Raw genomic sequence first — 27949 nt, 5'->3', positions numbered from 1 at the left:
TGGAGGAGAGAAAGTAAGTAGTGGAGGAAGAGAGGAAGGTGGAGGAGAGAAAGTAAGTGGTGGAGGAAGAGAGAAAGGTGGAGGAGAGAAAGTAAGTGGTGGAGGAAGAGAGGAAGGTGGAGGAGAGAAAGTAAGTGGTGGAGGAAGAGAGGAAGGTGGAGGAATACAAGTGGAGGAGGAACAGACGAAGGTGACAAAGACAGAACTACGTGAAGGAGGCCCAGTGGAAGACGGGAGGTGGAGCAGAGGGAGGTGGAGGGGAAGAAGCGGGAGGTGAAGGAGGAAGAGGAAAGTACAGAGAGAATACACGGAGGCAGAGGAAGAAGAAGGAAGTGGAAGAGGAGTAAAGGGAGGAGGAGGAGGAGCAAGAGAAGAGTAGAGGAGGAGTAGACTGAGGTGAAGGAAAAAGAGGGATTTGGGAGGATGAAGAAAAGAAAGTGAGAGAGACAGAGGATCGTGTAAGAGAAGCAGGAGGAGGTAGAAGAATAGAGGAAGGTGGAAGAGGAGCAGAGAGACGTGGAGGAGGAGGAGGAGAGGGATGTGGAGGAGGAGGAGGCGAGGGATGTGGAGAAGGAGCAAAGAAAAGTGAAGGAGGGGCAAGGGGATGTGGAGGAGAAACAGGGATGTGGAGGAGGAATATAATGAGGAAGAGAAAGAACATGGAGAGGCAGAGTAAGGGCATAGAAAGGTGGATGGGGAACATAGGGAAGTGGAGGAGGAAGGCAAAGTACGAGAGAGAGAGAGAGAGAGAGAGAGAGAGAGAATATGAGATAGTGAGACAGAGAAGTGCCAGAAGGGGGGGGTGGAGGGGTAGCAAGGGCGAGGTATGAGGGCGAGGTCAGTGGCCGCTTCTCACTTCACACCCTTGGCTGGCAACACTGGTGAAAGTTGTCTACATTCTCTCTCTCTCTCTCTCTCTCTCTCTCTCTCACACACACACACACACACACACACACACACACACACACACACCTACTTAGTTCTCCTCTCTCTTCCCTTGCATCTAAGAGTACATGTCTAATTCCTCCACGCACCTCTCTCTCTCTCTCTCTCTCTCTCACACATTACCCTACTTATCCCACCCGACGGTACCCTATCACAACACACTCACCAGTGACAATAATACACACAAAATATAAGAACAAATCCACTGCCATTTACACTTTGACACTTTCTTTTTTTACAAGGAAGAACGAACTAAAGGCGAGTGTAAATGCGGATGCGTGATTTACAAAAAGGGCTTCGTCATATTTACACAAAGTTATGTCAAATCTCTAATACAGTCTCATTCGCACGCCACTGTTTTTCGTGTACATGTGGATGTGTCATTTGCAGATACAGGTTCGTTTCATTTACAAACGTTATGGCAAATTTCTACGCCACTCTCATCAATCGTGTGTTTAGGCGCGATTTACAAATATAGCTGATACATTTCCTTTTTTTTTTTTTTAAAGGAACAAGGAACCTAAGGCCAGAAACACCTAAGATTGTTCCAAGACAAAATAAGAAACAGTTAAGTATGTATAAATTTCTTAAGATCCGTACGCTCAATAATTTTTTTTTTTTAATGCAAGGAAGAAGGAACCAAAGGCCAGAGGACGGCAACATCAAGAAAAAAATAAGAACAAAATAAAAGGTATGTAATAAATTTCTTAATCTCAATACGTCCACTGTGTCTTTTACTGTAAATGAGAAAGTGTAATTTACAATATTAGTTTCATTTTAGCAGTACCAAAAGTGATACTGACTTCACTTTTGGTATATCCTGACGATTTTACTCAGCTCAGGACAGGCTTTATAAACTGGAGGGGTTGGATAAAACCTTCCATAACCCCTTCATTACCACCTAACTCCCCTAAGCTCAACACGAACCCCATCTGAAACGTGAACCCCGTGGACTGCAGGCTGAAGTTGGTCTCATCCCGCTGTCCACCATACTCCTCCCCTCGGGGGAATTGGGAAGGAGTTACAGGACGCAAGTATAGCCCAGCGGAGGAGTTGCCTGGGTATATCAGTGCCACCACGTGAAGGCGTCCATCTCCGTCACTTCCGTTATATTTACAGTAGATCTGGGTACATTTCCGACTAGAAAGGATAATTGATGATGGTGACGGTTAATTGACGATGGTGGCGGTTAACTGATGATGGTGACAGTAAACTGAAAATAGTGACGGTTAATTGATAATGGTGACGGTTGCAGTTAATGATAATGATGACGGTTAATTGATGATGATGACGGTTAATTGATGATAATGGTGGCGGTTAACTGATATGAAGGTTAATTTACACCGATCTTATTCTAGGTGGCATAAGACGCTTCGCAACGCAGGTTCCTTAACGATTTATTTTCCATATTACACCTTAACATTCCCTAGTACGTTTATATAATGGTTAAGGTTAACTGACACTAATTTGGGTTTTTACATCAAATACCAAATTCTAGGCGATACATGGGGGCTTCGAAGCACATGTCCCTTAGCGATTTATTTTGCATATCACATCATTTCCCAGTACGTTAATCACATACCTTTAATGGCAGTTTTTTTTTTTTTTTCCACCAACAAAATACATGATATGGCCAATGTGCAATCAGCAGAAAAAATCGCAAAGGAAAATATGTTAGGAAATATCCGAAGCCAATTGGAATGCGATCCTAATAACTGTTGTGAATAAATAATAAATACGAAGATAAACTCAATACCACTGTTTACATAAGGGTCTGTAATTCCTCCTTCTATTAGCCCCTTCACAACGATGACGGCTTATATTGATGGATAGATGGATGGAAGGAGGGATGGATATGAACTGACAGATGGATGGATGGATAGATAGATACATAGGTAGATAGGTAGATAGATGAACAGATAGGTAGATAGGTAAGTACGTAGATAGATGAAATTAGACAGACTGATAGGTAGGTAGGCAGACAGATAGATGGACAGACAGACTGATAGATAGGAAGGTAGGTAGACTGATAGATGGACAGATAGATAGACAGATTGAGTGATTGATTAACTGTCTATTCTTCTCACTACCGCCAAACAATTAGATGCAGGCTTAGGGGTTAAGTTAGGCAATATATGACGCCTGCAATTATAAAAGTGAATGCTAACTTTAATAAAATCGTGTGAGAGAAGGAAGAATAACAGGAAGACGTCTGGGATTCAAGAAATAATAATAATAATAATAATAGTAATAATAACAGTAGTAGTGGTTATTGTAGTAACAGCAGTATAAGTAGTAGCAGTAAAAGTAGTAACTGTAGTAGCAGTAGTAGCAGTCAGCAGTAGTAGTAAGTCAATAATAACAATAATAATAATAATAATAATACAAGAAATACATAAATAATATAAAAAGTAAAGGTGCAAAAATCACTCATGCCTCCACTACCCAGGCGCTACTCTCCACCCGCTCACCTCCTTCCCTCCCAACTCATTCCCTCCCTTTTTTACAACCCCTAACCAGCCGCAGACGATTTTATACAACTACGGAGAGGACGTTATGGCTAGAGGGATTTAACAGAACCTTCATTAATCCCCCTCACTCGAAAATAAATCCCCTGAGGTTCTTAAAATCGGGTGGTTACAGGACTGAGAAAATTCTGGGTTCATTATATGGCAACAGCGTGGGCAAAACAAAATGGCGTCGTCGCACTGAAAGGGTTAACTGATCCGTTCTGTCCTCTTCCTCCTCCTCCCCTCATTCCTCCTTATCCTCTTCTCAAATCCTCTTCCTCGTATTTCCTTATGTCCTCCTCGTCTTCTCTTCTTCCTCACTTGCTCTTCTTCCCCTTTATTCATTTCCTCTTCCTCCTCTTTCCTCGTCCCCATTTCCCTCAATTCCTTCAGGAGCCTTATTCATCTTTCCCCATTTCCTCCTCTTCTTTTATTCTTTCCTCACTTCTTCTCTCTATTCCTCCTCCTCGCCTTCTACACCTTTTCCCTTTTCCTCCTTGTTTCTCTTCTTCCTTCCTCACTTCCTCTTCTTCCCATTTTCTTATCAGCCTTGCCGCTACTACTACTACTACTACTACCACCACTACTACTACTACTACTATCTTAAACACCTCTCGTAGTTTCAGGCGCTTACAGTACAAACATTACCAGAATATTTACTACCGAGAAAACTAAATCTCAATGATGTAAATGATAATAATAAATTAAAATTACTTATTGTGCTGCCACTTGCACTGCTATAATCATTTTACTCGAACCTGGCCCAGATTTTCGTCCTACTGTAGCTTATTTCACGTGGCTTAATGGCAGAAAAAGACAATGCTATGACTGTACATCCGTTCCATAGCACTTCTTCGTGACTAGCACCAAATTCAACTGTTAATCTGTTACAAATCTTTCAAGTAGCTTATGGGCAGAAATACTACTACGACGGTACATACTTTCCACAGCACTTCTTCGTGACTAGCACCAAATTCAACTGTTACTCTGTTACAAATCTTTCACGTAGCTTAATGGCAGAACAAAGACAGTGACGGTACATACTTTCCCAAGCACTTCTTCGTGACTAGCACCATATTCTAGTGTTAATGTTATAAGTCTTTCATGTAGCTTATTGGCAGAAAAAAAATGGCGGTACATAGTTTCCACAGCACTTCTTCGTGACTAGCATCATATTCTAGTGTTAATTAATGTTACAACTCAACATTTAGCATGGAGTGATGGCAATTTTAGGTCGAGTTAGAGGAAAATGAGTATATTATTGTACTACTCTCTCTCTCTCGTTTACTCTACCCGACTTGCCTTCTTAATCTAACAAAGGCCAAACATGAATTAAATAAACAAACCCCATTTCCCTGTACCTTCCTCAACAGGTAAAAATTTCTCTTTCCTTTCCTGTCTATCTTGTTTCTCTCACTCTCCTCCCTCCTATTCTCTCACTCTTTTCTTTTCTTTTTTCCTCTCATTCTTTTCTTCTCTCACTCTCCTTCCTGTTATTCTCCCATTTTCTCCTTTTCTTTTTTCCCTCTCACTCTCTCCTTCATCACATTCTCTCTTTTTCCCTCCTTCCCCTCACTCTCATTTTCTCCATCTCACTGTCCATTTCTCTCTCTCTCTCTCTCTCTCTCCAAGGGGTCACCCATCAAATCCACTCCTTATACGCCGTTAGCACAAGACAGCAAAGGCAAATAGGTAACAGCCAACCCAATATTACCCTTCTTGGGACGTAGGGGACCTTGGCTAGGCTGGCGTACCCAGAATACCACCCTTCACTACTATAACGACATTCATGTTTTATTTCTACCTCCCCATTACGACATTTTACGATTTCTTGTAATGTATGGGATTGAATAAGTCTCCAATAACCACTTTCATCTATTTACCTTTTTTACACTAACTCGGCCAAAAATTCGCCCCCATTAACCACTTCCTCCTATATCCTTTTCACTCTAACCTGGCCTAAAATTCCCATCTCTCCATCTTGAATGCAGAGTTGTAGGAATAGACTGACAGAGTATGATGCCTGTCACGAAGAAGTGGCATAGAAAGTATGTAGAGGGGTAGCACTGTCTTCTTCTTCCACCCTGCTATAGACGAAAAACCAGGAAGAGTTGAGGTGAAAAGAGTATAATTGGAATAAAATCGTCTCGGCATTGTAAGAAAAATCCACAAAATACATCACCGGACTGAAAGGGTTCACTCTGATACACATAAATTTTACGCTTGCCATCCTGGACGATATTTTTACAACCTAGCAATGACCTCTATTGAAGTGTTAAAGGTAGGTGACCGACCAACGCCCCTTGTGGCTTTAGAGGACCAGAATAACCTCCAGAAGCCTCGCGGGGAACTGGAAGCGATGCGTACACCACATGACCTATACCTTGTGACAGACCAGAAAGTGAGCTGATGGATGCGATGGTAAGGTCGGGTGGGAGACAGACACGGGTGAGAGCTTCAATGCCTTACTTTCTCTAACTTTTCGGGCGACAGAGAACCCATCTTCGGGGAGACTGAACAAGAAGTGATGGATCTGTGACATTTATACCCCCGCAAATTCCCTCTCCCTTTCTCGTGTCCAGGAGTATGAATGTGTCAAATATACCACTTCTTGTTTAGGCTCGTTGAAGATGGGTTGGAGAAAGTAAGGAATTCACGCTCTAACCTCTGTCTCTTCCCATCCAACATTTCCACTTGTAATTCATCATATATGGATGCTATGGTCTTGTTAAGGTGGTGCAATAGCCGTTTTGCTCTACCTTGGCCTAAAAATTGCCGTCTCTCCATCTTCAATGATGATTTATAGCAAGAGATTAATAACAATATGATGCTAGTTACGAAGAAGCGCTGTGGAAGAGATGTAGAGCCTCAGTTGTCCCTATTTCTTACACAGCACCTTATTTCTGATCCTACGTGACTGGCACCATCTCTCTCTCTCTCTCTCTCTCTCTCTCTCTCTCTCTAACCCACACCGAGTTAGCGCACGTCTAGTAGCGTCGTGGTTACAGCCTTGACCTTTTCCTTTGTCTATAAATGCCAAGTCAATTATAAGTCTAAACAAAACTAACCCGATTCACTTCCATAAACGTTTTCCAAATTTTCACGATCTGCGGCTACTCCCATACTATTATCTAATCATCCTACCATGATTTTTCCTTCAATTAATAATGAAGAGGTTAATTCAAGGCTGTGTATATCCCCGCCAGTTCGAGAAAAAAAAAAAAAAAATCCCATATGCGCTACAATAAAATAAAATAAATAAAACAGAGTAAACTATAATTTTTTTTTTTGACTCAAGTATGACAAATGAGAACACGTGACGATGGAACACGTCTGATTGGCTATTTATTTATTGTTATTTATTTATTTATTTGCCGACAGTAGCGCATAAAATTTGGATAAGCCCGTTCGACTCCTTTGCCATATATAAATCCTTCCAGCCCTTGGACCTCATTTTTTGTTCTTACCCGACGGAACTGGACCACTGCCATATTTATATACTTCTCTAACTTTAACTTGACCTACATTCTCGTTATTTCGGCAACTTATTTCACGCGGTTCAATGGCAGAAAATGGCAACGATGTAGCTCCATCTTCTCTACATACCACTTCTTCCTGACCAGCATCACATTCTTGTATTAATCTACTGTCACAGGTTCAGTATTCAGGATGGAGAGACAGCAGTTTCTGGCCAAGTTAAGGGTGAAAAAAGTACAGTATTAAGTCAAGGTTGTGTGGTATTCAGTGGGTTTTAGCTGAGGTGGCAGTGAGTCTCCTTGGTTACTGAACAAATTAACCTTGCAATCTGACTACACCTGGCCATCAGCTGAGCATAAGGGGTTAGAGATATATGTCGGGTTAGAGTGAATGCGCTATATATCTATCTATCTATAAACACATACATACATACATACATACAGATGGACAGATTGCTACCGGATGATCTAATTAAGCTTACAAGAGATTTATCAAGCTTCATAAATTAATAAAGTAAGATGTCATACAAGTGTAGGAATTACAGGAAACAGTGCTGACAAAATATCCTCCATACAGAAACGTGTCAAATAAAAGCCTCCATCAGAGCATGTTCCTAATTTTGATTTTCGTTGGGTTAATTTTCATGTTTTAAAAAAGGCATTTGTTTGGAAGTGAATGATAAAGTTTTTGCTCTCCTCCCTTTTCATTATTTTTCCCTTTCCCTCTTGTTTCCCATATCCCATTCTCTCTCTCTCTCTCTCTCTCTCCCTCTCTCTCTCTCACGTTCCCTAGGTCACCGAGTTTACCTGCCCTCCTCCCGCCTATGTAAATACCCTGCTGAGAATTTACCCTCGAATCTTTAAATTTCACTTCCTTAAATAACTTCTTAAGACGGTAACCTTAAGAAATGTAATCTTCTCTAATATTTAACCCTCTCATCGTCGGAACAACTCTGGTATATAATCCAACTATACGTCATTCACTTTAACCTGGCCCAGAAGATCTCTTGATGATTTCAAGATAACGGCTCGTATCCTCGCAGGTTAATAAGGCTCCCTAGCAACTTTCCCTGTGCGATTCATTTTGCTTATTACACTTTACTGTCCTATTAGAAAAATCCTTCAAACATCGCCATACTTAGAGGAAAATATAGACCAGTCATAACAAAAAATAAATCGCTAAGGAAGAGGTGTTAGGGAGCTTCCTTATCCGACAAACATGCCGGCCAAAGATTCATCCGGTACTAACCTCAATAAATCCCTGCGTGCGTCAACTGTACAACCAAAAATGAATCGCTAAGGAAGAGGTGTTAGGGAGCTTCCTTAACTGACGAGTATACCATCTTCTAATTCAACTAACTATACTCGTTTCACTCTAACTTGGCCTAAAATTACCACGCCTACATCTGGAATACCACGCTCTAATAGGACGTTAAAACCATAATGACACTAATCACAAAGAAGTGCTATGGCAAGGACGTAGCGCCGCAGCATTGTCTTATTTAGCCACTGAGCGGCGTGAAATAGACTGCGAAGGGACAGGAAACTAAACCAAAAATATTATATACAGTAATTTATGACAGGAAAATAAAAAAAAGGTCTGAAATGCTAACCTCACTTCTTAGCTAAGGAGTGACGTAAGGGCAGATATAACACGCGATATTACAGCAAAAAAAAATACTCACTTTTGGTCACTTCCACGCGTACACGCTCTTCAAATATAATTTCAGGAATTTATCTTCACACACACACACACACACACACACACACACACACACACACACACAAAATTGACAATACCCTATGTCCTGGTGTTTCCCTGGGAGAAAAAAAAAAAAATGATCCTGGTAAAAATAACAGCGCCCGCCATGATCCTGGGGCAGCGGGAATAAAACAAAATGGCGTCGCGGCGTTGATGGGGCCACGCTACCGTAATTCAAGGACGTGTTTGCAAAGTTCTTCGTGCTGCCTCCACACGGCTGTATTCAGGTTGGGGGAGACTTCTGGAACTGCAGGGGTTAGATGTAGCAAAGTAAATCGCCAAGGAAAAGGAGCTACGGAGCCTGAATGGTATTAAAACGTGTACTGGAAGAAAGAATATAACCGGACGCCCTCGTGGTTAGGTGGGTATGGGGCCATCCTTAGCAAAATAAATCGCCAAGGAAAAGGAACTAGGGAGCGTGAACAGCAATAAATCCTGTTGGAACTAAGAATATAAACACGATGCTCCCGAGGTTTAGTGGGTATGGCCATCCTTAGCAAAATAAATCACCAAAGAAAAGGAGCTGGGGAGCGTAAATGGTGTTATAACGTGTACTGGAAGAAGGGCTGTAACAGGACGCTCTAGGCCAATAGTGGGTTAATGGGTATGACCGCAACTCTATATCGTCCTAAAGCTTGCCAGTGATGGGTCTTGAAATTGGGAAGGGTTTCACACATGCTGTACTGGAAAACAATCTCTGCAAGCCATCTAACAACAAACACAAAACAACCTTTGCAAGCCATCTAACAACAAACAGAACACAACCCCTGCAAGCCATCTAACAACAAACACAACACAACCCCTGCAAGCCATCTAACAACAAACACAACACAACCCCTGCAAGCCATCTAACAACAAATACAAAACAACCTCTGCAAACCATCTAACAACAAATACAAAACCTCTGCAAGCCATCTAACAAAAAACACAAAACACCTAAGCCATCTAACAACAAATACAAAACAACCTCTACAAGCCATCTAACAACAAAAACAAAACAACCTCTACAAGCCATCTAACAACAAACACAAAACAACCTCTGCAAGCCATCTAACAACAAACACAAAACAACCTCTACAAGCCATCTAACAACAAATACAAAACAACCTCTACAAGCCATCTAACAACAACTACAAAACAACCTCTACAAGCCATCTAACAACAAACACAAAACAACCTCTACAAGCCATCTAACAACAAACACAAAACAACCTCTGCAAGCCATCTAACAACAAATATAAAACCTCTACAAGCCATCTAACAACAAACACAAAACAACCTCTGCAAGCCATCTAACAACAAATACAACACAACCCCTGCAAGCCATTTAACAACAAACACAAAACAACCTCTGCAAGCCATCTAACAACGAATACAAAGCCTTTGCAAGCCATCTAACAACGAATACAAAGCCTTTGCAAGCCATCTAACAACAAATACAAAGCCTCTGCAAGCCATCTAACAACAAATACAACTTCAATTTCCTTTCTGCTCCTAGTAGTGGATGCTCTTTATCCTATTTATAAGTGGAAGATATGTTCCTGAATGCTACCTCTCCTAATTATAAGTGGAAGATACGGTTCTGACTACGACGACAATGACAATGACGATTACTTAACTTGTAAGGTAAATCGTTCACGGCAGTATATACATAAAAAAATAAGGGCAAGAAAATTAAAATATCTGGACTATCGCCGCGGATCACCCACACTCAGAAGCGGCCAGTTCCACATTACTATTAGAACCTATGACGGATGCAAAAAGACGGAAGCCTGAATTAAACAGCTTTGGAAAATTATGTAGAGCTACCCATACATCAACGTAATTTAAACAACACATCACAATCATTACAAATAACACCAAGATTCAATGCCTTGAGGTCACTTGCCCATACAACATTCGGACACAACAAAGAAACCACCACCACAGTATACAAACAATACATACGTTCAACGATGAATTATGCAAGCCCTGCCTGGGCTCCTAACCTCACCAAAACACACTACAACACTCTACAGACCATACAGAACAAGGACCTAAAAATAATCACAGGCTGCACAGCTACTACACCCACAGACCACCTACATCATGAAACCAAAGTCCTCAAAGTCAAGGATCATCTAGACATGAAAAGCACACAAATTCTTGCTGCTGCCTCCACAAACCCTCATCATCCACTATATTACATGGCAGCACATCCACCCACACCAAGGAACATCAAAATAACACCCAGCACACGATACCATACACAAATACTGTCATCTCTCCCCCCTCGCCCACCTCAGACCACCTTCCAGAAGCATATCCACACTCAGATCACTCGCCGCTCCATTCAGTCACTTAAAGACAACACAGCTCCATGCACGGCCACCTGACATCCACCCTTCTGAAATCCTATCTCCCTCGTGAGGACAGGGTCCACCTGGCCAGGCTGAGATGTGGGCACCATCAAGTCCTCTTAAGCTACCAGAAGAGGCTGGATGACTCAGTCGCTGATGTCTGTCCAGGATGCAACACAGCACCCCATACTATTAAGCACATTATGGAAGATTGCATTACACACAATCACGTACGCCAACAACACAACATACATTCTTTGAGAGCTCTGTGGAAAAGCCCTGTCTCGGCCGTGGCCTTCCTAAGGGACTCGGGGATGTTCGGCCAGACTGCCTAAGGAACAACTACTACTTCTACTACTCTAGCTTGGCCTAAAATCGCCATCTCTCCATCTTGAATGCTGAGTTATAACAATACACTGACACTAGAATATGGTGCTAGTCACGAAAAAGTGCCCTGGAAAGGATGGCAAAGCTGTAGTACTGTCTTTTTCTGCCACTGACCTACGTAAAATTGGCTGCAAAAGGACGAAATTCTGGGACAAGTTAAGGTGAAAAGAGTATAGTCCTGCAGGCGTGGCAGCACAGGGTGACCGCCACGGAAACAGTTTTTGAGAGATAAGGATGGACGAAATGCCTCAATACTGTACCATCTCAGTTCAGGTTATATTAATAGCAACACAGTCTTTTTACCGCCGCACTAACAGCTGTGAGGGAAGAGGTTGAACGCTGGAACCTCGATACCATCACACTTAATTTTACTACCACTCTCAACAGAACTATATTTACCGTAACTGCTATATAAAGGAGATTCGTAGTGAAAGGCTCAGATATATTCAACATTTCCCTGTTCAATGCAACGAATTCGTAATTAAAGTTTAAATTCCGTTACCACTAGAGGATGTTACTCAGCTTAGGGGAGATCTATGGCAGTGAAGAAGCACAGATTGAGAAGCTACGGAATATGGATTAAAAAAAAAAAAACAGCATGGGATGGCACTGGTAAATCTGACAAGAGAGAACCTGTACTGAGTTTTTTTTTTTTTTTTTTTTTTTTTTTTTTTTTTTAAGGCGAAGATGTATTTGACAGGTTGATGATGATTGGCTGAATGCAACATGACCGAATAACTTATTTACTAACCCAAATTTCCCCCTCTGATATATGCTGTCAATTAATAATACTAACGAGTAAAGAGATTATGAAGTAATGTTGCATTCAGCCAATCATCACCAACTTGTCAACTGCATCTTCGACTCGAGGGAAAAAAAAAAAAAAATGAGTATAGGCAAGACACGATGCGGAAGAGTGTGATAAGACTGTAAATAAAAGCCAAGAAAGAGAGGGTATGGGGAGGGCGGTGAAAGTAACAGAGCCTAGGACAGTACTGGCGGGGGTAAGTTTGCTGGTACACAGACCTGAGGTGCAAGATAACTCAGACAGAAGCCAAGAAAGAGAGGGTATGGAAGGTGGTGAGACAATGTGACAGAAGGTGTTGAGAGAATGTGACACAGCCTAGAACAGGGACAGTTTTGGCGTGTGTGGCAGACGGAACTAAGATACATGACAACACACGCAAGTCAAGAAAAAGGCGGTATGGGAGGTGGTGAGAGAATGCGACCGCGGCACATATATACTGGAGGGTGTGAGGATGTGTTCAGACAAGCCCAGGATGCAAAACATAAGGCTGAGAGCTGAAAAAGGGAGGGTATGCGATAAAGGAAGAGAATGTGACTGAGCCGCAAAGAGAAACGGTATGGTATGGTGGTGAGAAATAAACTTACTGAGCCGAAAATGCATGACGAGAGAGAGAGAGAGAGAGAGAGAGAGAGAGAGAGAGAGAGAGAGAGAGCGTACCGTTCTTTATGTTCAAGAGGGCGGGAATTACTTTCACCCAAGGGCAGGTCAGGGAGGGTGGAGTGCATGACGGTGGTGATGCAATTTGTGTGTGTGTGTGTGTGTGTGTGTGTGTGTGTGTGTGTGTGTGTGTGTGTGTGTGTGTGTGTGTGTGTGTGTGTGTGTGTGTGTGTGTGTGTGTGTGTGTGTGTGTGTGTGTGTGTAATACGATACTTAGGGAGATAATAGACATATATTAAGGTTTTCAGACGATTTTTTTCATTTTATTAACCTTCTTGAACTCACTAACTCCTTCAGTACGAGGTCTTTCTTAAGTTGACTAAAAACTCTTGGATGTAACAAGAATTTCGTAAGAGAGGTCGCGTTCAGATTCACTTCTTATTTAATGCCTACACTGATTACTATCCTGTCTCTATATTCTACACTCTATACGACTCTATCATCTAAGCACCTACTCTACGAATCTTGTTTTTACACACTCCACGAACCATTCTGCCTTTTTACACACACACACACACACACACACACACACACACACACACACACTTCTGCCTCTCAAAACAATTCAACTCTCTCTTTCTACACACCTTTGTGTTCTTCTTTGTCTTTTTGCACATACCCGTCTATCACCTGTGCCTTTCTTCAGACAATTCTATCCTTCCTGTCTTGTTACATACACTCTTCTGCCATTCATGCATTCAAAAAGACAACTCTAACCTTTTCTACATCTTTACATACACTTCTACCCTTTCTGCCTTTTTACACTGGCGGTTTCTGGCTTCTAACACGTAAATCTAGCCTTTTTTTCTTTTTACACGCACAAAATTAACCTTTCTTCATTTATACACACACAAATCTATCCTTTCTTCCCTTTTACACACACAAATCTATCCTCTTTTCCTCTATACACACACAATCTAACCTTTCTTCCCTTTTACACACACAAATCTAAACTTTCTTCCTTTATACACACAATCTAACCTTTCTTCCCTTTTACACACACAAATTATTTTTTCATCCTTTATACACACATAAAATCTACCTTTTCTTCCTTTATACACACACAAATCTATCTTTTCTTCCTTTATACACACACAAATCTATCTTTTCTTCCTTTATACACCCACAAATCTATCTTTTCTTCCTTTATACACCCACAAATCTAACCTTTCTTCCTTTATACACACACAAATCTAACCTTTCTTCCCTTTTACACACACAAATCTATCTTTTCTTCCTTTATACACACACAAATCTATCTTTTCTTCCTTTATACACACACAAATCTAACCTTTCTTCCCTTTTACACACACAAATCTAACCTTTCTTCCCTTTTACACACACAAATCTAACCTTTCTACCATTTTACACACATTCTTCCGTTCCTTTCGTTTTACACACACAACCTATACCCTTTCTACTTTTTTCCACACGCACTTCTACCGTTCCAGCATTTCTTACACACACAAATCTACTCTTCATTCTCTTTTACAAACATCCTTCTACCGTCCTGTCATTTCCACACACATCTACTCTTCTGCCACACACAAATCTATCCTCTCTACTTTTTACACACACCCTTCCACCGTTCCTACCTACTTACACCCTTAAAATACCCCAGATGCTTCAGTCCCCGTCCACACCAACTTACTCCTTTGTATGGCGGGTCTGTTTAACGTAACTGGTCTGATTTACGAGATAGAATGCAGTCACACGCATGCCCTGTCTCAGTTTGAAAATTAGGTGCCTGTACGGTAGGGCAATTTGTAGCGACGAAGAGCACACTCGTAATTAGCATCATCATCATCATTAATCATCACCACCACCACCATCACCATCATCATCATTACCACCACCATCATCCTTATTTCCACCACCATCACCATTACCAAAACCACCACCACCACCATCACCACCATCATCATTATTTCCTCCACCATCACCATCATCATTACTTCCACCACCACCACCATCACCATCATATCATTATTTCCATCACCACTATCATCATTATTATTTCCATCACCACCACCACCACCATCAAACCGCTGATTATTATTCCCATTAATGAATGAGAGGGTAAAACATATAAATGCGAAGGGGGGGAGGAGGAATAAAGCTTAAAAATAATAATAATAATAATAATAATAATAATGATACTAATAATAATAATAATAATAATAATACACATGTACGGTATAGCAATCACTAACGCTCAACACCATAATTATTCATCATCATTATCGTCAAACAATTTTTATTATTATTATTATTATTATTATTATTACCCCGCCGACACCAATATAATAACGTAGCTTTTTATTCTGTTTTTGTTACCTTTATATGGCTTTATCAACCCTTCACCCCAATGACGGTTTTCCGATCGTATTTCTGCTGCCTTATTATTATTATTATTATTAGTAGTAGTAATAGTAGTAGTAGTAGTAGTAGTAGTAGTAGTAGTAGTAGTAGCAGCAGCAGTAGTAGTAGTAGTAGTAGCACAGGAGGCGTTTTGAACTGGGGGGGGGGGGTATGGCCTTCAGTGACCCATTAAGTACCAAAAAAAATACCTTCCTATGCTGAATAAAATCGTCTGAAATGGGTACATAAAAATGGCGTCCTCGGGCTGGGCGGGTTAACACTTGGGCTGTGGGGATTTTCTGCCAACTGAATCAAATCGACCGTAGTTTGCTGGGGAAAAAAAAAAAATCGCCCACAATGTTTTACCCGATGGTAACTTTCGGTGCTCTTGGTTACTTCTCTGTAATAATAATAATAATAATAATAATAATAATAATAATAATAACAATAATTAGTAGTAGTAGTAGTAGTAGTAATCATCTTTATTTCGTAATACAGTATACGTATACAGATTTTTTATTTCAGCTAATTATGTTGTTGTAGTAGTAGTAGTAGTAGTAGTAGTAGTTGTAGTAACAGTAGTAGTTGTTGTTGTTGTTGCAAAAATAATAATAATAACAATAATCTTCCTCCTCCTCATCATCATCGTCATCATCGTCTGATGTTGCTGGAATAAAATGCAAACCAGGTCATTCCCGGTCATGGGGTTAAATTTTCAAGCCCTGAAGGGGAAGGAACTGCACCCCTCCTGTCCTGGGCACCCAAGCCACACCTCCACCTGGCTACAATCACGATATATACCTGTTCTTTTAACTCGTCCACTAGAAAATCCCCCCCCCCTTTTTTTTTTTCATTTCAGATGATAGTTAAAGTGAAGAATACGGCGAAAGAAACGGTGAAGTGAAAATACGGGAAGAAATAAGGTGAAAAATTGTCAGCGGAATGAAAGAGTTAATCTTTTCACTACAAATGGGCTCTCTGAGTTGCATAAAACCGTCTGGCAGTACCGAGAAAAAATTTAGATGATTTTTTATAATATTATTCTCGCTATTTTACATCCATTTTTATTCAGATCAGGAAAGTTTTCGAGTTAAAGAGGCTGTGTATATAGTCTTCATTAACCCCTAAACTGCCACAAGTAAAAAGTCTGAAGACGGCAATAATAAACTACGTCATGACGTGATTAGATGGATGTGCAGTGCGTCCTTGAATGGGAGGCCTGGGAGGGGCTAGGAAGAGTTGAGAGGGTGGATGGGGTATAAGTGCATTGGTTGTCATGAGGAGGGTTAGACTGCAATGGTTTGGACATATTGAGAGGATGGGGGATGACAACTGGCTGCGAAAATTGAAAAGTGTGAACGTCGGGGATAGGGTTGCGAGATGCAGACCGAAAAAAACCTGGGACGAGGTCATAGTAACCTCAGGGCTACAAGTCTGAACAGGGAGGCTGCCAGAGATCGTGCAGCGTGGAGAGCCCCATTAGGTGACCATGGCCGACGCATGCAAGCGAGCTGGACCTTTTATACACACTACGAACGGAGTGAAATGGCTAACTCCTTCAAGCCAAGAGCGTATCGTATTTTACATTATATATACTCTTGCTATCTACAGACGGTTTTTTCAGTTTAGTGGGTATTTCTCTCAGTAAAGGGGTTGATGAAGTCTATCCCTAACCCCTCCAGCTCGGACAGCTTCTCCCATGCCTAATAAAATAGTCAGTCGGTATGAAGAATACACTACGGCATCAACGTTGCGTCCCCCCTCCCCCATGGTCACAGGACTTGCAATGCGATGACATCTTTGTTTTATTCTTCCTGCTTCTAGACGAATTTACTGAAGGCGAAAATGACTAAGTGGCGAGTGAGGCTGGTGACCCTTGCCTTAAATGTCGGGATTGAGTAGCCTAGCCCCGGACCCCTACGCTGCTGTCTACACGGGTCAAAATGGGACTGGGTGATGGATGGAAAAGACCGTCTTGAAGGGGCGCGCCCGCACACACATGGCTGTACAGTTTGTGTCTAGTCACCCTTTCGATTCAAAATTTTGTTCGGTTAAGGATAGACTTCGAAACAAGAGATTTTGCCTTCACTAATTCCTTCGCTAATTGAGGACGCGCTATCTACGGCATGTGTTAGGAGTGTAACGACGTATGGTTGTGAGACCTGGGCAGTAAAGGAAGAGGATATTCGTAGGATCAAACGTACATAAATGACAATGATAAGATGGATGTGTAATGAGTCCTTGAATGCGAAGCCTGGGAGGAGAGGGAGCTAGATTTACGACTGAAAAGCTGAGAGGATGGGACTGAAGTACATAGGGTGCTGTGATGACGAGGGCTAGTGTGAGATGGTTTGGACACGTGGAGAATGGAGGATGACAATTGGGTGCCGAATGTGAGAAGTGTGAACGTCGAGGGGTAGGGTTGCGAGAAGCAGACCGAAAAAGATCTGGGACGGGGCCACAGATGGTGACCTCAGGGATAAGAGACTGAATACTGTAGTTTGGCTGCAAGAGGTCGCAGCACGGAGAGACGCCATTAGGTGACCAAGACAGACGCATGCAAACATACTGGAGCCTTTATGAACGATACGATGCGAACAATACGAAGAGAAAGAATAAAATGAACAGTAAAGACTCCCCCTAAGCTGCATAAGGTCGTTTGGAAGCAGCAAGAATAAACAAGAGGTCAGCGGATTCAAGGAGTCGGAGCAAATCGCGCTGATGTTGGCAATCCCTCCTATTTCGGACGAACGCCTGTAAAATCTACGGCAGAAAAGTCAGGTTGTCATCTCTGTCTTCAGCATTCCCTGCTGACTTCGCTCTGTAACGTGGCATGCAGGCTAACTCTCATCGATTCACTAACTGATTTTCGTCCTTTTGCAGCCTATTTCCCTTAGCCCAATGGAAGAATAAGACAACGCTCTGGCCCTGCATCCTTTCCACGGCACTTCTTCGTTAAGCACCACCTGCCAATGTTTAATCACTCGCTACAGCTCCGTATTTAAGAAACAGACATCGCAATTTTACGCCTAGCTGAAGTGTGAACTAACTACTCATATAAATAACATCTGTTATAATGTGTCTGGCTTCTACACCTCGCTGCTGAATGTGCTCTGTGACGTGACATGCAGGAAAACCACATGTAATCATGACTCTGTTCTAAGGGTAGTGTGACAGCGATTATGGGTGGGAAAATGAGGCGGGATGATGATGATGATGATGATGATTTATGAGAGTACAATGCGCCTGGCTTGTCCACCTCGCTGCTGAATGCGCTCTGCAAAGCGGCATGCAGGCTAACCACACGTACTGCTCACAACTGCTCTATGATGAGAGGGAAGGGAGACTGGCTTCTCTACCTGGCTGCTGCATGCACTACGTAACATGGGATGCAGGCTAACCACACCTAATGCCGTGGAGTAAAATAAGTCAGGCGGGTCTGAATACGCTATGTAACGTGGCATGCAGGCTACCAACATTTAATGGTCACATTGGCCCATACATGACCGTCGGAAATTGTCATCAGCCATACACCTGCTCCTCGCCAGTTTTGGCAATACGGGCGAGTGTTTTTTATTTGCCCGTCAGCTGCCATTGCGGTGGTGTGCGGTGCTGCTGTTCTGTGCTTTATCATCAGGCTAAAGGCGGTGAGGGTGGAGCCAAGTGACCACGGTACTCAACGGCTCAGGTCGGACAAGGACAAGGACGAGTGTGTATGTGTGTGCGTGCGTGAGTGTGCATGCGTGTGCGTGTGTGTGTGTGTGTGACGGGGATGCGGGTGCTGTCAGGTCGTGTGGGGTCGGGTCGGGGCGGGGCAGGCTGGGTCAGCTTACCTTCCTCGGAATCATCATCAGAGTATGGCCTACGGGGCGGTGGTCCCCCGGGGGGCGAGGCGCCGGGGCCGCGGTAACCCGGTCTGCCCCTACCGCCGTAAGCCATGGTGGCCGCGGCAGCTAAACCACCATGCCTGACGGCCACTGGGGCCGGCCTGCTCTGCCTCACACCTGCCTGACTGCCTTGCTGCCCAACGGTGCCTGGGACGTGTTCAGGGGTTGCCTGGCTGGGTGGTGCCTGGCCTGGTGGGTGCCTGACGGCTGCGGTGGCTGCGGCGGCGGACGTGCAGCCGCCACGCCGCGCCACAACACCTTGTGTGGATCAATACAGCAGACTTGACAAGGGCGGCCTCACATAGTGTGTGCAGGGGGAGGGGAGGGGCAGGCCGCCCGGCCAGGCCACCACGGGGCAAGGGGGGCGGCGGTGCTGGGGCGCCTGGCGGGGGGCACCGACGGAAGTGGGCGGCCGGGGCGGCTGTGATGGGGCGGCGGGACGGCAGGGCGGTGCGTGAGGCCAGCGTCACTCCTCCACCCACACTGACCCACTCCACACTCCTGCACCCGCCGCCGCCATCACCCCCGCCCCGCCAGCCCCGCCGCCACACACCACCCGCCCCGCCCCGCAGCCCCGTCAACCTGCGCGCGCATACTAACACTGCCAACACTACCCTCTGCCAACCCCCCCCCCTCCACACACATATACACACACAGGTGGTGGCCAGGCTGCCAACAGAGGTGCTATCACAACCACCATCACCTGCCCACAATAGTGCCAACACAGGTCACAACCGTGCCAACATCACTTAAGGTCTCCCGGCTGCCACCACCAGCTGCTCCCACAATGCCAACAACAAGGTCATTTGGTGCCAGACTGCCAACACCAATGATGTCACTGGCATCAACCACCTGCCTGACACCAGTAGTGCCACCACCAGCTGGTGCCAGACAGCAGACACAGGTGGTGTCACGCTACCAAAAAAGAAGATGTCATCATTTCACTTGTCAATGTCAACACGTGGTGTTCGCGTCACCAACTGTCTGGCTGCCAGAACAGACAGTACTGCCACCAGCCTGCCAACACGGGTGTCGCTATCTACGTTTTTCAGGCTGCCAACACAACGATGCCAGCACTATGGTGAATTTCTTTTTATAACCAGACCAAGATCCCAAACGATTTTCAGCCCAGCTGATGGTCAAGTGTAGATTTAATGGAGGACTGATTTGACTGCGAACAAAGGCGACTCATCCCTAATTCTTAATTACAACTCATCGGATTTCACACAAATTAGTTTAAAGTAGTGGTAGTAACCCAGTTCCGTCAGGTAAACACACGTACAGTTACTGTCATGCAAACAACGCAAGTGGTGCCAGGCTGAATGTGGCGATATGGAAGCTGCAGGTAGTGACCAAACAAACTGCTCTAGGCTGTTTGTAGGAGTATTTGTGGAGCAACGTGTGACCATCTTCCTATTCGCAAAATACTATTATCTTTTCACTTTAACTTGGCCTAAAATTATCTTGAATGCGGTGATAAAACAAGAGATTAACCAGGGAAAATCATGCTAGTCACACAGTGCTATGGCAAGGACGTACAGCCATAGCATTGCCCTTTCCTGTCACTGAACTACGTGAAACAAGCTGCATACGGACGAACATTTGGGGCAAGTTAAAGTAAATAGGTTATGGCGCCCACAGCTATGTACAAAATCTGGCACCATAAAACAAATGCTGTGTCGTGCGTGATATCAAGAAGCAGGCAGGTCCCGTGCCATCACAAGGGCCAACATCCACTGTGTTTCCTCTGCTGGATCACTACTTCCATCTACCTCACGTAAGCGCCTCTACTCTGACCTAAGACTCCTGACCTCTTTCAGCTCAACTGATGGCCCACTGTAGTCAGACTGGATGGCTGACTGATAACCAAAGAGACTTATTTCCTACATCATAACAAAGGTTCGCGGATTTCAAGCAACAACCACTTAGTACTCAAATTGTGGGAGTGGCCCAATTCCGTCAGATAAAAATCAAATCCACTATAACTGACCTCGTTATTGGACCAAACACGGGCATTCCTTCAGGGCACCATAGCAACAGCAGCAGCAGCAGTGGGGATATTTTAGGCGCCACTGAAGATAGAGGTGAATGAGTGAGATAGGGTTGTAAGGCGAAGCAAGGTAGTGATGTGTTTTACTCGTATCAGAATGTACGGAACACCATTGCTTCAGCATACCACAACGGCGGCAGCAGCGGTATTTTTGGCACTGCTGAGAAAGGGGTGAATGTGGGAATGTTGTGAAGCAGGCCTGGGTAGGGGTGTGTAAGTGTGAGTGTGGCGGGGTGGTGGTGGGGTGTTATAATAGTGTAAGGCTTCAAGGTGGCCACCCATCACCACCACCCTTACTACCGCACCCAGGTGGGCAGGCAAGCAGGCAAGACGGTAGGCAAGCACGGCACCTTCCTACCATTTCACATTTTACTTAACCCTCAGGTCTGTAGAGGGACGCCTTCACGTGATGGGAATAATATGATCAGGCAGCTCCACTGACTGGTTTTAACGTTCCTTAATCCCCTCCTTATCCCACGAAAGGAAGATGTCTGTCTATCTATCTATCTATCTATAGCCCGACGCCCTAATCCCGCAAAAGGGTGGCCGCAGACAAAACGCCTCCACGTCGCTCTGTCACCCACCATTTGACTACCCTCCCCCAACTCACTCCCCTCTCAATCATATACCTCTCAACTCCATCCCTCCACCTCATCCACGGTCTACCCCTCCCTCCACCTCACCTACATACACTCTCTTAGTCAGTCTTTCATTCTCCATTCTCTCCACATGTCCAAAGGAAGATGTGCATACAGTATAAAGATCAACCTCGCCCTACAGTCCACCGAGTTCGGGTTCAGATAAGCCTGAAGCTGCAACTACTACAACACCCCCACATGACACGGATGCCTCTCTCTCTCAGCTAACGCTAAGTAATTTTACAAGGCCGAGTGAATACAGAAACACGAATGTTATTACTGTCACCGTTAGTCCTCTTACGATCTAGTAATCTAATGCAGCTTTTTTTTTTTTTTAATCAGTTAATAGAGAATATTGGATGCCTGAGTAAACATCATCATGGTCATCATCCAAACCCAATTTGTCATATCCAAAATGAGGTGACTAACACCAACAAAAACAACTACTGGTTACTATTACTACTACGATCACCATCCTACTTCCCATTGGTAAATCGGACGGACAGAAGCATAAAAATAAAAAATATATATAAATAAATAACATGATATTGCCGCCATGGTCTATGACGTGGCCGGTGATGCACTACGGTGGTGCCGTCATGCCAACGACGGACTGATGAGATGATGGTCACCAGACGGAACTGGTCGGCACGGTGCAAGAGCGTAAACACCTCATTAACGTCCCTACCACGCATACCGTGTCCCGTACTCTCGTTGATTATGGAAGCTCCCTAACTCTTGGATATGGCTGATTAATATCCTATTGTAAACTCAAAGTCAAATGGCCAACCCTAACGGGATTATGGCGTCTGGCAATAGATAGATAGATAGATAGACGTTATTTATACAGAGTATCACGATACTGGAAGGATTTATGGAACACACAACAGGACATCAAGGTGTAATGAACAAAATAAACAGCTTAGGAAAATATGTTTCGGAGTTTTCTCAACCGACGAGAATACGGGCCCATATCTGTCCCAATGCTTATCAGGCCAATACATGTTAACGGGAAACGCGGGATTAAGTTTGTGAAGCCGTGTGTTGCGGAGCGAGTCGCCTCATGACGGGGTTAGGAAGCTATTTACTTCTACACAACCTGACTTCCCTCCCTACGTTGACGCTTAAATGTAGACGCCACCAATCATCTTATATTCCACCTGATCATACCTGACTGATAAGCGTCTCCCGTTGGCCGATTACTTGTTAGCCTATTATAAAGGCAAAACTCTGGAACTGCCTCCCTCTGTCTGTATTTCCTACTTCATATATGATCTCCATTCTTTCAAACGCAGTGTGTCCAGGCATCTCGAAATGAATGGATCTTGAATTTGGCTCTCTCTCTCTCTCTTTTTTTTTTTTTATTATTATTTTTTTTTCGAAGGAACGTTTTGCGGGCTCAGCCTTTGGTTCCTTCTTCCTCGCATAATAAAAAAAATACTACTTCCACACATCATTTCCTTGACAATCGTTCCTGACTAATGACATAATGAACTACCCGACTCCAAGGACAATTCAGCATTCGAAATTGAAAGGTAGCAATCTTCAGCCAAGTGAGAGCAGACCAGGTACAGCATGGGTAGGTCTTTTCACTTGTTGACGACTCACCCCTATATCACGACCCTATTCTCCATACATCGCGATCTTAAACTCTCCATGTGTCGTGACTTTAAACTCTCTATCTATCGCGATCTTAAATTCAAGTCGCGATCTTTCTCTCCTTATGTCGCGATCTTAAAGTCTCCGTGTGTCGCGATCTTAAACTCTCCAAACATCGCGATGTTAAGCTCTCCTTGTGTCGCGATCTTATCTTCTTATGTCGCGATTTTAAACTCATGTCGCGATCTTAAGCTCTCCATGTGTCGCGATCTTAAACTCTCCATATGTCGCGATGTTAAACTCCCCATAAGTCGCAGCCTTTAAATTACTTCCCTTCTCAATCCCCTATCCCAGAGGTCTCCACACTAAACACCTCTCAAGACTGAATAAAACTGTTAGAGGGATGCAAGAATGAAGTGCAGTTTGGATCAAGGGACTAAATGGAAATAAACACCACCTCAGCTTGTCGATCAGTAAGGAGGAACAAGATAAAGCAACAACCATTAACCCTTTCCATCTCAATATGGGAGAGATGCAGAGCAGTGGCACTGTGTTTTGCTGTCACTAAGCGACGTGAAATATATTGCAAAAGGATAAAAATCTGGGTAAAGTTAAGATGAACAAACTATAACATGAGGGTGAGTCTTGGCAAACCCCGAATTCATCACACCTTTACAACACCTGGTAACACCTGTAATAAATTCACTGGGTCTCTCTTGTGAACTCGTCGGTTAAGAAAGCGCCCTAACATCTCATCCTTACCGATTTATTTTAAGGTACGGCTGGCTAATATCCTTTTTTACGTTATTTATGCAGAGTATGGTTATATCAGAATGATTTAAGTCACATACAACAGGGCGGCAAGGTGTAATAAGGAAAATGAATCGCTTAGGAACACACAAGAGGACGGCAAGGTGTAATAAGGAAAATTAATCGCTGAAGAAGAGGTGTTAGGAACCTTTTAACCAACGGGAATACAGGCCAATAAGCAGCTACTCCTCACCTTGTCCCACCTCAAGGCTGGCTGGATGACAACACCTTCCCAGAACACCATCTCCTTGGAATTAACCACAGACGCTATTTCATCACACAAGGAGCAGGATTAGTGGTGAACGATGTGGTGATGCAAAGGGGGCGATTCCTGAACTCACTTATAAGGGAGAGACTGACAAGGAGAGTATGTGGGTAAGGTGGAGGGGAGGGGAGACCGAGGATGAGATGGGGAGGTTAATGAAAGAGGTGTGAGTTGGAGAGAGGGCAGTCAGATGGTGAAGAATCTAGTGGTGCAAATGGAGTGCTTCCTCAAGTCAAATTTAAGGAAAGACTGACTAGGAGAGTATGTGAGTAAGGTGGAGGAGGAGGAGACCGAGGATGAGACAAGGAAATGGAGAGGAGAGGTATAAGGGGGAGGGAGTGAGTCTGAGGGAAGACAGTCTGTAGGTTAAGAATCTGGTCGTGTAAATAGGGCGCTTCCACAAGTCACTTATAAGGAGACACTGACTGGAGAGTACGAGTATGTGGGTGAGGTGAAGGGGAGGCCGAGGATGAGATGGAGGGATGGGGTGGAGAGGTATATGAGAGGGATGTGTAAGCTGGAGAAAGGGTAACCTATTGTGGAGGACCGGGTGACATGGAGACGATTCGTTTGTGGCCACCCCTTATGAGATTAAGGCGTTTGAGTAGAGACACAGATAAAGACAGACAGACATATAAAGATAGATGGATGAATAGAAAGATACACAAACTAATATAGGTAGAATGATAAAGATATAAATCAGAACAGTTACAGAATTACAGCATCAAAGCAATGCATGCAAGCCTCCCCCTCACCACCAACCAGCTCTTTTAATGGGTAGAGATACTGGCGGTGTTATGGGACGGTGGGTGACTTTATGGGGGGGACGCTGAATGTACCCTCTGAGTACCCAAGTAATCAAGATCTAGAAGTACTGCTGCTGCCCTTGTCACAATGAGGGCAGAAAAGATACCAAGCTTTCCGAGAAGTACCGTATTATCTCCTTGGGAATAATACGAACACGACTATCGGGACACAAACATCATGGCGGCGTCTCGAAAATATCTTATCCCATCTTCAGTCATATCTAGACAGCGAGAAATGAGCACAGCCAAAGATTTTATTTCGTGATGATTAAACTTTATATCATTAAAGCACACTACCGAAGTCTATTACAACACCGTGATCAAAACCTAAGTTAATAAATGCGGTCTGCTGATCCCGTTTCTATTAGGTCTGAGAATTCCACGCTCCAAGTCTACAACTGAAGTCTCCTTGGGGTTACTTATACACGGCCAACATTTCATCACACAGGGAGCAGAACTGGGTGAGCTGGGGCGATTCCTCAAGTCAAATCACGAACGCTAGATTGTTAGCCTTTCAAGAAAATCCATACAACTCCACCTCCTTCCCTTACCACCAACTTGTAAATTTAGAGAAGAGATATTAATGTTTCTATAAGATGATGGATAATTTCATGGGGAGAAACTTGAATGAAAACCGCTTGGAATCCTGCCCTATACCAACCTCAAAATATGTCTAGTTTCATTTACAGGAAGGTACGGTTAAAAATCCTGGTTCTCTCTCCGGGATTATCCACGATCGCCATTTCACCACAACGGGACAATGGCTTTGGCTGGGAAGTAAGGGCAATGAAGGCTATAGGCATTCTCGGCTTCATCTCACGCTTATCAAATTTACTACCAATGATATGCATACATTCCCTGAGTTTACCTGCCTAATTAAATGGAAAATCTAGTTCCTTCTCAGTCACAGCTGTTGTTAAGCACTGAATTATTAACCACTTTGACCTGAAGATGTTTTTAATCATATCCTTGCTACATCCAACCTATTAACTCCAAATTATAAATGACCTCATGTAGTGTAAGGCTTTTTTTTAAGGTCATAGGCAATCCCTCCAGTTCAAAAAGTCTTCCAAGATGAATAAAATCATCCGGAGGGAGGAATTAATAACGCAAAGAACGACACTTGCGTGGAATTAAGTCAAAACTGATTTAACATTCTGGTTTTCCCCGGCATCCTGAAGTGCAACTGGTTCTGCCTTGGTCATATTTTTTCTTTACCGTAGGAAGGACCTCGGGATAATTATGAATTCTCTCTCTCTCTCTCTCTCACTTACGCACCCACACACACATACGTTCACAATAACATTTTCATTACTACTTATATTTACCTAGTCTCACTCCTACACAAGTAGTAACTCTCCATTAACTCTCTCTCTCTCTCTCTCTCTCTCTCTCTCTCTCTCTCTCTCACACACACACACACTCACACACACACAAAACCTGTAATACACCCACTCACATACAGTTACATACAAAACTCTCTACACTAATGCTTAACTCCCAACATCCCCACTCGCCTACACTCAACACCTACACACACATACACACACGCACTTTCTATTTCTACAATTCCCTCACTCACACCCACACAACTGCTTTTACACACACACACACACACACACACACACACACACACACACACACACACACACACACACACACACACACACACACACAGATTTTCATTCTCTCTCTCTCTCTCTCTTTCTCTGACACACACATACACACACACACACACACACACTCTCTCTCTCACTCACTGTCTGCCTGTCTGTCTGTCTGTCTCTGTCCCTGTCTCTCTCTCTCTCTAACTATCTACTTTATCGACCCTCCATAAACACAAAACCTTTAAATTTTTCTCCATCAATTTAATATACACATTTAATTCATTTACCTTATTTATTCCTCTATACATCCATCGAATTTTATTTTTCATCCATTTAAAAAAAATCCAATTCACTTACCCATACCTCCTGATTATCCCCATCCATTAACCTGACCATTGCCTATCCCTCCCCAGCACCCCCATTCACCTACCCATTAACAATTCATGCAGCAATCAACCTACCCATCCCTATTATCCCCATCCATTACCGACCCGCTAACTCCATACCCCATTCAATCTCCTTATTCCCACCCATTAGCAACATATCCAAACCCATTCATCTATAAACTCATTATCCCTTCTATACAACCCAATACCATCAGTCCATCCACTCACTGTATCCAATCACCTATCAATCTACCCATATATTCCCATTTCCCCACCCATTACTAACCGACTACCCCATCAAGCTGCCTATCCATCCTCAAAATATCCCCATTATTAATAAAAAATTCTCACATCCTTGTGGGAGGTTTTCCTGTTTTTGTCAATATTATTATTACTCTTACTTATTCTAAAACTGCGATATTTCAAAGGCTATGTGGCCTAAAGCCTTCAAACTTGGTCCACTTAGTCGGACACTGTCCGCTTCTTTTGGCCATAACATATGGTGGCAATCCGTCAACCGGATTTCCGGATATCAACACAGAAAAGTGAGTCAGCCACATTGCCTTAAGAACCGCTTAAGCTAGGAAGCTGAAATTATACTCCAATATAGCCTTAAGGAAGACGCAGTGCCGAAAGAAGTATGGTTCCAATCGGTT

The 27949-nt window shown here is 43.5% G+C and overlaps 1 protein-coding gene across 6 annotated transcripts in view; it reads right to left on the bottom strand.

Moving 5' to 3' along the window:
• The window catches only part of Pur-alpha (Purine-rich binding protein-alpha), a 354281-nt gene that overhangs the window by 148216 nt on the left and 178116 nt on the right, over positions 1 to 27949 (bottom strand). For 3 of the 6 annotated variants that reach the window (XM_080281121.1, XM_080281117.1, XM_080281122.1), the window contains exon 1: positions 19079 to 19375. The exons of the other annotated variants lie outside the window; for them this stretch is intronic. In XM_080281121.1, coding sequence (XP_080137247.1) covers positions 19079 to 19184 — 106 coding nt within the window. In that variant the 5' untranslated portion in view covers positions 19185 to 19375. Of the gene's footprint in view, positions 1 to 19078; positions 19376 to 27949 lie in introns of those variants that run through there. 6 annotated transcript variants of the gene reach the window in all.

Source organism: Coenobita brevimanus, chromosome 87 (genome assembly GCF_032717465.1).
Source record: "Coenobita brevimanus isolate Jiangsu-jjx chromosome 87, ASM3271746v2, whole genome shotgun sequence".
Taxonomy (NCBI): Eukaryota; Metazoa; Arthropoda; class Malacostraca; order Decapoda; family Coenobitidae; genus Coenobita; species Coenobita brevimanus.
Note: the sequence above shows the minus strand (reverse complement) of the source record. Positions and strands in the feature narration are given on the sequence as shown.